Below are 13,958 nucleotides of genomic sequence, written 5' to 3'. Positions count from 1 at the left end.
CAAACTATATAATTTGGATTTTAAATACAAATATCGAACATATTCTTCAGCTCAATCAATCAATATTGAGAAATTCGCAAAGAAGGCTTCTTTGAATTTCCGTTACATTTCACAAAATATTTTCACTGTAAAAGTCTCGAAATTAAAATGCTATTTGTGAGATCTCATACAGAGTAAAATTTCTAAAGTTTACAATTATTACTGTAAATTAAAACTGTCACCCATTTCGAACATTTTAATAGCATTTCCATAACTATTCTCCAAATGCATCTGTTTACCAACCAAAAATAGTTTTGGCAAGTTTAACAAAAAGTCCAAAATAAATCTCTTGAAAACAGCTCTTATTTGTAAAATAATATACAGTGGCTGCTACAATGGTCTGTCCAAGCAGAAAGATAAAAATTCGGCGTAGCATAACAACAAAAGCTGCTTGTCTTATATGTAAAAGAAAAATAAATAAAATACAATAAAGAATGATAGAAGGAAAAGCTTGGTGAGTTGTGCGTAGGAGACACCGAATTCTACTTCGCCCCGGGCGCCGGAAACTCTTGCTACGATTCTGCTTCTTAGTGGGTGAGTTTACGGACTATTTTCTCAAAGAATGATACAGGCGACTTTGCTCATATTCCGCAAATAAATATTTTATTAATAATTTGACAATATGACATAACTCATTCGTCTAGAAAACATCCAAAAGGGGTAGTGATTCTTGGGGGTGAGTTTTTTCCCGTGAAATTTTAACATAACCCACTAACAAGAGAAGAGAGGGAGATAATATATATCGAAGTGGAAGATGGTTTATACACTAATCGAAAGCACTAATGACACTTATTAAGAAACTGTAATAAAAAAATTCCGAATGCATATACTGCGCGAGTTATATAAATATATAGGGTGTCCAGAAAGTCCGTTGTCACCTCTAGAAATCGCAAACTGTGAGGCAGATGCCAAAACAGGAAAAGATGTGCTTGATCATTTTAAAAGTATAACGTATCAAAGTAAAAGATGTATAAGCCATCTTCCACTTCGATATGTAATCTCCCTGTCTTCCCTGTTAAGGCGAGTTTGTTCATCGTATTTCATTAGTAGATGTTTTATTAATAACCTAACAATATGACATAACTAATTTGCCCTGAATAAATACACAAAGAATAGTTTTTAAAAAAAGCGGAAACGACTTGTAATGTTACGCAAACACTTGTCACGAAATTGTCTACAAAGTCATTATTATTATTATTATTATTATTATTATTATTATTATTATTATTATTATTATTATTATTATTATTATTATTATTATTATTATTATTATTATTATAGTTTCTTAAATATGACTCATTCAATTTTGTTGATATCTCATGAACAGATATCGGATTTGTATGTGAATGCATACTTTATTCACTTATATGTATCTCTGCTAAACTTGGTGGGGGTTTCGAACGGCAATAACACAGTTCAATTAGCAAGTATAGTGCACATAAATGTATATATTAGTACTAAGAGCATATTCGATAAGTTTTTAACAACGTGTTCGAGTGGATGTGAAATATGCCGAAAAATAAATCTTCAAGAAGCTCACTGCTTAAACAGTGGATACTAAAAAATACAAGCTACGTCATAGATGGTAAAATAATTTTTTGTCAACTATGTAACAATCAAATGGCTTATGAAAAAAGTACAAGCTGGCCCAGCATTCGAACAGAAAGGCACATATCAGCTATCAACGCAGCTAGTACACAAGAGTGTAATAAGGAAATGTTGTTAACGTTAGAAAATCGTTGAAATGATCGGGGATTATTTGTACATGATTCATGCCAGTAATGATAGTTGCAAACATACCGTGCACTTTTTTTTGCAGAAATATTCTAAACAGAATACTCCATAAGAGTCGACTCTCGGGCCGCGATGGCTCAGTGGTAGAGCGTTCACCTCTGGTGCATGGGGGTCTATCCTAGCTCACGTCAAGTGAACTTTGTGGTGGACAAACACCGTGTGCGTGAGTTTTCCCGGCGTTCTCCCGTTTCCTCCCACTCCCTTCATTCCACCTTTTCACTCATTTCCCTTCATTACCGTCTCCTTTAATGAATAGCCAGCATAACCGTGGGACTCGGGACTCGACTTCCCATTTCATTTTAAAGAGTCGACTCTTAGAAATACTATATCGACGATTGCTATATAATATGGCAATCGAAGAGATTCGGAAGAAATTGGAATTAAATATGGAGGACTGTAGATGAAATCAGAGCCGTTTGCAGTCGATATGTTGCCAACATGGTTGTTGGGATTGGGTTGAGCCCAGTACACTTTATCTTATTGTGTATTAAGTGTTAGTGCGTATTAAATGCATATTTCAACACACTTAACAGGATAGTTGCTTGCATGTTTCATGAATTTTAAGTACATAAAAAATACAATGTCTTCTCATTTACAAATGTTTCATAATAACCCTAATGTTAGATATGTTGTTTGAAACTCCACAAACAATAGTTTACTTTTGAGGCTGTTTCCTTCAACCGAGGCTTTCAGAAAACATAATTTTGTTTCTATTTCAGAAATAAATGTTTCAGTAATAACTGCAAAATAACATGAGTTAGTATGAAAAATTAGAGCGTCTAGAAATTAGAAAGTTCCGTGCAGTTGTCCAGTGGAGGATCTAGCCTGTGGCCGGGGGGCTTAGCCTCTCCAGTTTTTTTTAAGTGAGAAAAGTAATTTAAACTATTATTTATATATTTTTGAAAGTTTATAGTAAACTTATGATATTCCTATCATAGTCTGAATTCTGACTGGTCCTCCCAGCTTTTACGTTCTAGATCTGCGACTGTAGTTGCCCGTACCTTTTATTTACACACATAAAGGCGAAGTCAAACAAATGGACTTCCTAATTGTTTTTCCTGAATAGTTTATTGGCTCATTTGGTACAACCTGCGATTCTATTTATGCAGTGTCTAAACTCATGATTCAATGCAAATAATAACAATAATAATATGTGCAGTCTATGTATGGTGAGTTATTAATACTGTTACACTCTGAAACATGACTTTCAGTTTTCTTTTAGTATGTCAAAGTTCGATCCCCCCAGAAAAAAAGTCTTGGACCCCCCAAGAAAATCTTGTTGGGTACTCATTTGACGTGGGTGAACTTACTAGTAATAACAACATAAGGAAACAAAATTCAACGTGATTCTAATAATTATGAAGAATTCATAGTAAGGCAAAGGAACTTTCTACCAGTAAGAAGGAATCGACTGGGTCGGGAAGGGGGGGGGGGGGCTATAAGATGGGGGAACTTGAACGAGACGGAACTAAATTAAATTTTGTTTGTGAACGAGTGCAAAATTACGTTAACCTCGGTTGATTGGCAACCACTTAAAGAAGATACCGCAAACGGTTCTCGGATAAAAGTGACAAGATAAAAGTGAGAATAGCTTTCATGGGAAGTTATTCAAGGTAATAATAATTGGAAAATAAGCATATTGACATTTATTCTACCGTACACTTTTAGATTATGTTAATCGTTTATAATCGTTTATTAAAAAGTAGTGTGCATTAATATATGAATTGTAATTTTGTTGTGGATTTCAGCGGCATCTAATTGATAGACGTGGTATTGTAAAAATCAAACTGAACAACTCTAATCACAATAATATTTATTTTGCAGTATGTTGGAAAAGTAACTATACATCGATATAATATACACTATTATACAGGCGGGAGCCATAGTCCAACTTCAGAATGAGTAAAGATATGAAGTAAAATGGAAAGAGAGAAAAGTTGTTGAAAATTGTGGTTTTCAATCTAGAGGCGCATGTAAAAAAAAAAAAAAAAAAAAAAAGGCCGATATTGAAAGAAAAAAAGGAAATTATAGAAAAAGTTTATTGTGATTGTTATACAGGTACATATCTTGGCTATTTGTAACGTAGTCACCGTGAACCTACAGGTATTTATAAAGTAATAGCACAAGTTTCCGTCTACCCTCTGTGTAAAAATCTGCTGCCTGAGAGTGTAACCAGTCTAGAACTGATGTCTTGAGTATTTCACTACAATTCAAATACTTCGGCCGAAGCCACTTTTCAGGTGGAAGCAAAGAAAGAAATCGCGAGGGACAAGGTCGGGGTTGTAAGGAGCATGATTGAATAGCTTCTATCAAAATCTTTGAATTGTCTCAACAGTATGAGCAACTGCGTATGGGCGGGGATTCTAATGGATAAGAAGAATTGCAAAGCGTAGTATTCCTCTCCGCCGATTTTGGTTAGCATATTGCAAATTATCACTGTTTGGCAACGCATATTTGCTGTAATTGTTGGTCCTGGTTTTAAGAATTCCACAAGAAACACATTCGTTTAGTCCCAAAACACGGTTGCCATGATTTTATGAACTGATGATGATGTTTGAATTTCTTCGTTTTAGGAGAACCAAAGTAAGGCCATTGCACTGACTGATGCTTCGGCTCCCCAATAGCATACAATATCCAAGTTTCATCCCTTGTCACTATTTAGGGAAAAAATCATCTCCCTTCTCCACCAGCGGGCCCAAAACTGAAGTACAACTGGCATTCTTTGCTATTTGTGAGTGTTTGTCTGCATTTTTGACATCCACCTCTTATAACGTTTATGATAACTTAGTTTGTCAATCACAATTTGAATCACTGTTTTCGCAGGCACTTCTGGAAACTGTTTGCCAAGTTCAGTTATTGTGAACCGGCGATTGGATCGCTCTTTCTCGTTAATGCGTTGCACCAAATCGTCCGTCTGAACACTAGACCTTTCACCACGCTCATCGTCATGAACATTTGAACGTCCTTCCCGAAACTCCCTGCACCATTGCCTTACCATCCCTTCACTCATTACTATCGGACCGTAAATGTCGCATAATTCCCGATAGATGCAAGCTGCATTTTGTCCTTCGCTCTTAGAAATATGTCAAATCTCACGTTGTGATTAGCGGGATTTTGTATTACGGTAGTCATTTCACTTTACTGCTACTCGTACATACACTAGTTCACTCAGAGAATTCTATTTCTTTTGCAAGAACAGAATACTACGCCATGCTCATACGCATGCTCAACTAAATCAGTGTTACCAATCCCACGTAAAAAATTTATCTACTTTTTTTTTTTGACATGCACCTCGCAAAATTGTGGATTTTTTCCCAATCGCATCAGCTATTGGGCTTCACATTTGTAAGGCATCCTCTATTGACGCTACCACTTTAACATGGCTGTTTTTGTGGGGTCCTCACAACACTAACAGTGCAACACTGCTGGGAAACAGATTCTTGATATGCTGCCATTTCAACATGATTGCTTTCGTGGGGCCTTCATTATATCAACAATGCAGCACTGTTGGGAAACGGATTCTTACTGTTATAGATTCTCTCCCACAAAGATGTACACATTTCTCCTGTCACTTTTACTGGACCTTAATTTCAGTTCAAAGTGGCTGCGCGTATATATAGATATATATATATGTGTGTGTGTGTGTGTGGTCTCTTACCAATCCACTATATTAGATTGGAAACCATCTATTTCCAACAAGCTTCCCCTTCCCCTCTTTCCATTTCTTTAATCATAATAAAACTTGAGGAAGGGTTGTGAGGAATATGGAATGAAAATAAATGTTAGAAATTCAAAAGCCATGGTGATTGGGACGAAATTGTCGGTGTCAAACATAAAAGTAGGAGGAAAAAAAAGAACAGGTCACTAATTTTCGATACCTGGGTAGTATTACAGTGAAACCTCTCTAAAGCGGACAGCCGTGGGGAATCAATAATTGTCCGCTATAGAGAGGTGTCCGCCTTAGAGAGGTTTTGATATTTTCTTACGTAAATTAGTAAAGAAGGTAATATGCAATTAGTAACAATATTTTTGGATGAATCGTGTATTCACGAATATTACCGACATATTACTGTACCTGTGTTGTCCTCTGCTGTCCAATACTCTATGTTCGAGGCACAAGATGGAAATAAGATGTTATAGTTCTCTGCACTTTACATTTACGTTTTCAGTATGTCGCTTTAATTTGTGGGTTAATTGCAGTCCAGTAGTGTCATTTTTGTGACAATATGCGTACCCGCGGGCAAAAACTACCGAACTTGTCTTCTGCTTGGTTAGAGATTCCAGCAGGACAGTAGAATAACGTGTTATTTCAAACGGTGGGCAACTGTCAATCCATTTTGTGTCTAAAACAGCTTGGGTGGGAGTGGAATGCAAGCAAAGGACACAGAGCCTCTTTGTCTGGATTGCTGAATAGACAGTTGAGGAGACAAAATGTCACATTGCTTTCTTGGTGACACATGTATGAATTACTAAAAATGTATTTTTATAATACTTTTCAACTTATTTATAGAGAAAGTGTCCGTAATACGGAGGTGAATAATACCTATAAAGGACAGAAAAGACTGTCCGTGTCCGTACTAGACAGTGTCCGCTTTAGAGAGGTTTGCCAATATGTTTTATCCTATTACAGTGTTTGGGGATTACAAATTATGTCCGTTATGGGAGGTGTCCGCTTTATAGAGGTGTCCGTTAGTAGAGGTTTCACTGTATTAGCAAATGATCTGAAGTGAGAACGTGAAGTAAAAGCAAAGATATGAATGACGAAAGAAGCATTAAAGAGGAAGAAAATACTATTTTGTGGGACCTTGAATACGGAGTTGAGAAAAAAACCCATATCGTTTGGAGTTTTGTAAGAAACATACACATTATGCAAAAATGATGAGAAACAGCTAGAAGCTTTCGAAATGTGGGTATAGAGAATAATGTAGAAAATTAGCTGGAAAACGATGAAAGAGTCTTAGAAATGGTGGGGGGAGAAAAAATAGTTTTTGATATTATTAAGAAGAGAAACTGGTTGGGCTAACTTAAGAGGGAACTATATCATGAGGGACGTGCTAGAATATGATGGCAAGAAAGAGAGGAAAGGAACGAAGGAGACTTACAATTAATTGTCGATATCAAAACAGAGAAATCGTACGTAAAGACGAAGAGATTTGCAAAAAGACCCTGCAGCATGGAAGCTTCGCAATTGATCTGCCAATAATATCAGAATAACTATGATGATAATGATGACTCATAAGGGAGTTGGCCTATTTCTCCGGACTTTTGATATACCCGTTATATTTTTCTCACTTTAAAGACAATATCAGAAAGCTCCTCTTGATAGTATAGCAAACTTTTACTTTTCTTTTCTGTTAACGAACACGTTATTCTATTGGTTCATTGAACACACGAGAGTGGTAAAGAAATGAAAAAAAGAAAGAAAGAAAGCAAAGAAAAAGATGTATCGAACCAAAAGTTTTGGTTTTGTTTTGTTTCCGTTAGATAAAGATAAGACAAAGAGAGAGATCTGAAAAAAAAAGAGAAGAAGAAAAAACTAGCAGAAACCGAAAAGGAAAATAAAAAGTTTTACAGAAACGAAAACGAATAGTCGAAGAATGTAGCCTGAAGTCTGATACAAATAATATACGATCCAGAGAAAGTGAGGAAAAATTTTCCTCTCTTCATCGCCTTTGTTGAAAAGAGAATATTTTCTCAAATCGACTTGTTAACACCGCGTGAATACAAACAAAAAGCTACATTTTTTCTGGTAAGTAGAAAAGAAGTTTCACATATATAAAGTAAAACTCGTCTTTCTCATCTAGTATTAGTGACACAAATTTAGCATATGTGGACTTAAAAAATAACGACGTAACATGCTCTTAACGTATGAGTAAAGTGAGGAACTGTGTATTTTTAAATTTACGGCGGCATTACATCAACGTTTTCTCACGTTGTTGTGAGTCATAATGCTCTTTTTTTAATTTTTTTTTTAAAAGTATTTCAATTACTTAATGTATGTGCAAGTTTGAAAGCCACAACTGGCACGGTTTCTGTAGATAATATATATATATATATACAGTGCCGGATTTAGGGGGGTGAAAAGGTGCACGTGCGCCCTCCCTCTTCGTTTTAAATATACACTATTTAAAGTGAGAAGTTAGCAGTGAAATTAACAACACTTCGAAAATTCCTGTTGTCGTGTTCCCGTTTGAGCTTAAAACAAAGTGAAGTTTTGCAAAATCGATAGCTTTACGTCACCGAGAACAGATACTTAGCATTTCCAGGGCATTTCTTCATTCACACCACAGATGCCTAAAGTCATTTTAAAAAATTCGAATTCAATTCAAATGTGCTGGTAGTTATTGGTGCACCCCGCTCAGAAAATCCTGAGTCCGACCCTTTATATATATATATATATATATATATATATATATATATATATATATATATATATATATATATATATATATATATATATATATATATATATATACACACAGTGAAACCTCCCTTAACGGAAACCTCTATAATACGGACAGATTTTTTTGTCCCGGCAAAAATATATGTTTACTTACGGAACAAAACCCTCCCTTTTATGGACACTCTCAGATACGGACGCGGACAGTCCTTTTCCCCCCAAACGTTTGAATAACCTCTTCATAACGGACAGGAATTGTTCTCGGTTCTGCGATATATTACAATATACAGAAAAGTCTTTTCCCCATAAGTGTATCTCTCATGAGTCCAAACCTGGTGAACCATCAAACAGAACAGCTGAACTTGAAATTTTTTCCGCAATAAACTGCTTTCTGGCGGAAATCCTAAAAAAAATTTCAATAAGCAATAACACTCATTCAGGGATAGTCGTAAGGTCAGGAATTCTGTGCGAAAGATCTTCCCTTCCCTAACAAATTTATCCTTTTCGTCTGGACCTTGCATCTTTACCTACAATTTCATAGATAACAAAACGAACATTGTTTGTTTTACAATAACATTTTCAACGAGCAATGTTACCTCTCTTACTTTTTTGGAAAAGAAAAAATTTTGTTTTACTCATGATACTGGAACAAGTCTGGGTTGGAGTTTTCCCGGCTTCATTTTTCGTTTTCTTTAAAAGGATATTCTTTGTGATTGGGCCTGGGTCAATAAATACATGCATCCCCAATAGCTTGCCTTTTTATCCATTCTATCAAGGAAGAGTCAGCACCAGTAAACAAACACACATTCACACATGTTTCTTCTGCAATCGTACTGAGGATTTTTAGAGGACACTTGCTAATAAGTTTTATTACCGTTGTAGAGGAAAAAGCATGCCTTTTTCGTTAAACATTGCCCGGCAATAATAGGCTATGATTTAATAGAAATGAATTTCTCCTTCATCCCTCCCAGTAATTCAAATGTGTACTAAATAAGACTATTTTCATATTGAATTTTACGTATTTACGCCCATACATAATGTATTCACTGTATATTACTGCATACAATTACCCTTATGAGAAATTAAATTTCTGTAACCTCTCTATAACGGACACCTCTCAGTAACGGACAAAACTTCATGTCCCATTGGTGTCCGCTATTGAGAGGTTTCACTGTACTTACCTAAGTATTTTCTTTCTCGAAATAAAGCCTTTCAAAAAGATTCAAAATTTCAATCCTTGTAACTTCATTTCTATTCATTCGAAACAAGTTATACCGCGACCATGGTATCCAACGCTAAGGCACTTTTGATGTTAATTATCCTATCCATCTCCGTTGTGCTGTATGTGTGATAGAGGTTTTCAAACTTTGGATGTTTGTGATACTATAACATCCTTAATTTGCAACACTGAGTAGTAAATGTGGTATTTTAACTTTTCATGTGACATGTTGATTTGAAATATGTAATAATCTGACGTAGTGGTACTTGAAAAAAACATAACTTTATATTGAGTTGGCAACACTGTTCATCTGGTGATGTTACAAAATGCTTAGGACGTTGTACCCCTCCGTATAGTTTCTTAGTGCAAAATTTCGTTTGTGTGCCTTTTACGATTTCTGAGATATTTACTATTATCATTATAAATGGAACTCCCTGTATATATGTTTAGTTCAACAATATATGTTTAGTTAGTTCAACTTGTTTATATATATATAAACAAGTTGAACTAACTAAACATATATTGTTAATTTTAAACACAATATTTTGCCAGAGTTATTAAGCACTTTGGTATGTAGTATATTTAATCCCTTCTTAAGTTTGTTGCTGGGTTTCAGATGTATATACAAGTTTGCGTAATTATTACATACATATAAATTTGTTAACTTACCTGTACAAAGGTTTTCCCGCGTCATCTCGAAACCAGAGTACCATGTATACTTTATCCTCCCGTCTCGCTGGTGTTACGTTGCACGGCATTTCCACGTTCTTACCAAGCACTGCCTGAACATCCACCGTAATCACTGAAAAGAAAAAAAAAATAGTGAATATAATATTATTGTAGTAACAAAATTACGCTTACGTTGTATTTAAGTAAAGAAATATCAGCTTAAAACACGTTAAAAATATTTTATGCTATATGTTAACAATTGAAATATCAAGAACATTGGGTAATATTTATTTTCATTGGGTAATATTTATTATGCTCTTATAGATTCCCAAGGTTAAGTTTCACGATATTACTCGCGAAGGTAAAAATGTTATTTCTTCTCCGAGTTAAAAGCACTCATATGAAATAAGATTTTTGAGTTTTACGTCCCACGGTTATGCCGGTTAGGCTAAAGGAGACGGTGATTATGAGAAATGAATGAAAATGGTGGAATGAAGAAAGTGGGAGGAAACGGAAGAACGCCGAGAAAACCCACGCACACGGTGTTCATCCACCACAAAGTTCACTTGGCGGGAACAGGGTTTGAACCCGGTACCAGAGGTGAACACTCTACTACTGAGCCACCGCGGCCCAAGCACTCACATGCCACGATTAATATTACTCTTAATTTCTTCGATAACTTCGTTCTCATTTGATGTACCTGTGTCGAAGTATGTATTTAAATATCTTAATTTTCTCTATTTTATTCCTATCGATTGTAATGCTTCCATTGTCTGGATTCATGTGATATCTGTGTACCGCATACTTTTGACACTTCGTTATACGCTTAAAGGAAACTGTTACCATATGGTCTGACTCCGATTTCTATGCTAGGAAAATGGGCCTGAACTTTTCTCCAACAGGAAATTGTCACCACATGGTTTGACTCCATTTCCTACACTAGGAAAATTGGCTAGAACTTTTCATCATCGGGAAAATGTCACTAAATACTTAGACTGTACTTGCAACTTAGAAACTTGGGCTAGAACTTTCTTTCCTCACGAAAACTTTACTTTATACTGCAACTCCAATTCCTACGCTAGGAAACTTGACTAGAACTCTCCTCCGGTAGGAAACGGTCACCATATACTTTGGTTTCAATTGCTACGCTACAAAGACAATTTAGAGGTTTCGTCCAATAGGAAACTGTCATAATGTGGTTTGATTCCATTTAGTATACACGGAAAATGTGCTAGGGCTTTCGTCCAATAGGAAACTATCACCATATGTTTAACTATTGGAGGAAAGCCCTAGCACATTTTCCGTGTATTACAGAAAGTTCTCGCTAGGAAAATAGGCTAGAACTTTTCACTGGTAGAAACCGTCACCATATATTTTAATCCAGCTTCTTACTCTACGAAAATAAGTTAGAATTTTATTCTGGAAACTGTTACCATATACTTTGACTACAATTGCCACACTAGAAAGAAATAGACTCAAACTTTCCTCCAAGAGGAAAATGTCATCATATTGATTGGCATATAATAAAATGGGCCACAACTTCTCTGCAGCAGGAAACTGCATATGATTTAACTCTGCTTGCTACGCTAGGAAAATGGGCTAGAACTTTTCTCGGGCAAAACCCTCATATGTGACAAAAATATTCCTCTAAGTGTATGTATAAAGCTGTGGTAATGCATACGTATATATTCAAAATTTTAATGACAACAGAAGACATAAAAGTATGGTCTCGATAGATAACCAATTTAAGAAGTTAAGCAGCAATTTGACCAGTCATTAAAAGCACGACATATTGCCATAGTCAACATTATCATTTATTTTCAATACTTTTTGTATTAAAAACAAGAACATGCTTTAAAAAAAGAGTATTTCTTCTTTAAAACGCAAAATCGCTTTTTACCCAGTTTATTAGCCATTAATTTGGCATCTTATCTCAACGCTATGTGCACGACCAGTGAGTGCATAAAAGCCCCTGACATTAAAGTGGAAAATAATGACTAATCCAAGATGATAGAACATTAAAACATTTTAAGTGCTTAATCATTGTCGTCTGCAGTTTAAAATATAACCAAGCAGACGTTTTACATCAAGTTGCCAAAATAGATTCTTTTTTTTTTTTCTTTTTCGTGCGTTGTTCTATCTCCATTATGTTGTGACTATGAATATCACAATTAAATTGTTTGCCATAAAAGTTTTGTAATTGTTACTAAAAGAAGACTGTAATTTTTCGGAGAAGAGGGGAATGGGAAGGGAGGAGAAATAAGTGAAAATATAATTTCTCAACACTAAATCCTCATCCTTATTTTGTTAATAAATACATGTTTTTTTAAAGGGGTTCAATCCTTAAATCTAACATTTCTCTGTTTTTAATGGGTTTAACTTTATGGGTTTATTCATGTTGTAGCCACGAGATTAAGATATGGATTCACATACGTTTTAAACCTCCGTTTAATGCTTCTTTGCTAACGTCCTAAAGTGAATGCGACTTCAACTTCATGAACAATGTTAGGTAGGAACTGCACGAAAAGATGTGCCAAAAAAGGTATTGTTTTGTTCTAGTGCTTCAACCGCTGAAGAAGTTCTCCTTCTCTTTATCAAGGGTGTGAAGTTGAGTTTGAATTAAATTATTCTCCGACAAGATTTTCCTCTATTACAGATATAGATATCTCAATATGAAAGGTGATCCTGCAGAGCGAAAACAGGTTCATCCCACTCTAGAATGGACGGATTGCATGAATCCAGCAGTAGACGTTGATAGGCAGAGCTTTCTTTATTGTCACACATCATGGATGGTCTCTGCCTGATTACATTCGTTATCGTGGGATTCAGTGCCTTGGAGACGACCTCTGACATCAAACAATGAATATGAGCTAATTTTAAGGCTCTTATAAGACACTGGAAATGTCATCAGATTTCTGTTGCTAGGGGAGTTTCCTTCACCAGTAGGTATAACTCGTAAGTGGCTTCAGTCTAGTGCTCTAATCTGACTAATCTTAAGGACGCTGGAAATGCCATCAGACTTTCAGTCGCTAGGGGAGTTCCCTTCACTGGTTGGAATAACTGGCAGATAAGCTTCAGTCTGGTGCTCTAATAAGCTAATCTTAAGGCTCTTATAGGACACTAGAAATCCCATCATATTTCCGTTACTAGGGGAGTTTCCTTTACCAATAGTTATAACTGGTAGGTGGGCTTCAGTCTGGTGCTCTAATCTGACTAATCTTAAGGACACTGGAAATGCCATCAGACTTCCAGTCGCTAGGGAAATTCCCTTCACTAGTTGGTATAACTGGCAGATGAGCTTCAGTCTGGTGCTCTAATAAGCTAATCTTAAGGCTCTTATAGGACACTAGAAATCCCATCATATTTCCGTTACTAGGGGAGTTTTCTTTACCAATAGTTATAACTGGTAGGTGGGCTTCAGTCTGGTGCTCTAATCTGACTAATCTTAAGGACGCTGGAAATGCCATCAGACTTCCGGTCGCTAGGGGAGTTCCCTTCACTGGTTGGAATAACTGGCAGATAAGCTTCAGTCTGGTGCTCTAATAAGCTAATCTTAAGGCTCTTATAGGACACTAGAAATCCCATCATATTTCCGTTACTAGGGGAGTTTCCTTTACCAATAGTTATAACTGGTAGGTGGACTTCAGTCTGGTGCTCTAATCTGGCTAATCTTAAGGACACTGGAAATGCCATCAGACTTCCAGTCGCTAGGGGAGTTCCCTTCACTGGTTGGAATAACTGGCAGATAAGCTTCAGTCTGGTGCTCTAATAAGCTAATCTTAAGGCTCTTATAGGACACTGGAAATGCCATCAGATTTCCGTCGCTAGGGGAGTTTC

At 36.0% G+C, this 13,958-nt stretch overlaps 1 protein-coding gene across 2 annotated transcripts in view; it reads right to left on the bottom strand.

Moving 5' to 3' along the window:
- The window catches only part of LOC145664099 (neural cell adhesion molecule 2-like), a 791,671-nt gene extending 781,420 nt beyond the window's left edge, over positions 1-10,251 (bottom strand). For both annotated transcript variants that reach the window (XM_081730447.1, XM_081730448.1), the window contains exon 1: positions 10,122-10,251. In XM_081730447.1, coding sequence (XP_081586573.1) covers positions 10,122-10,210 — 89 coding nt within the window. In that variant the 5' untranslated portion in view covers positions 10,211-10,251. The remainder of the gene's footprint in view (positions 1-10,121) is intronic.
- Between the last annotated feature and the right edge of the window lie 3,707 nt (positions 10,252-13,958).

Source organism: Thermobia domestica, chromosome 11, assembly GCF_964235325.1.
Source record: "Thermobia domestica chromosome 11, izTheDome1.hap1.1, whole genome shotgun sequence".
NCBI classification, from domain to species: domain Eukaryota; kingdom Metazoa; phylum Arthropoda; class Insecta; order Zygentoma; family Lepismatidae; genus Thermobia; species Thermobia domestica.
Note: the sequence above shows the minus strand (reverse complement) of the source record. Positions and strands in the feature narration are given on the sequence as shown.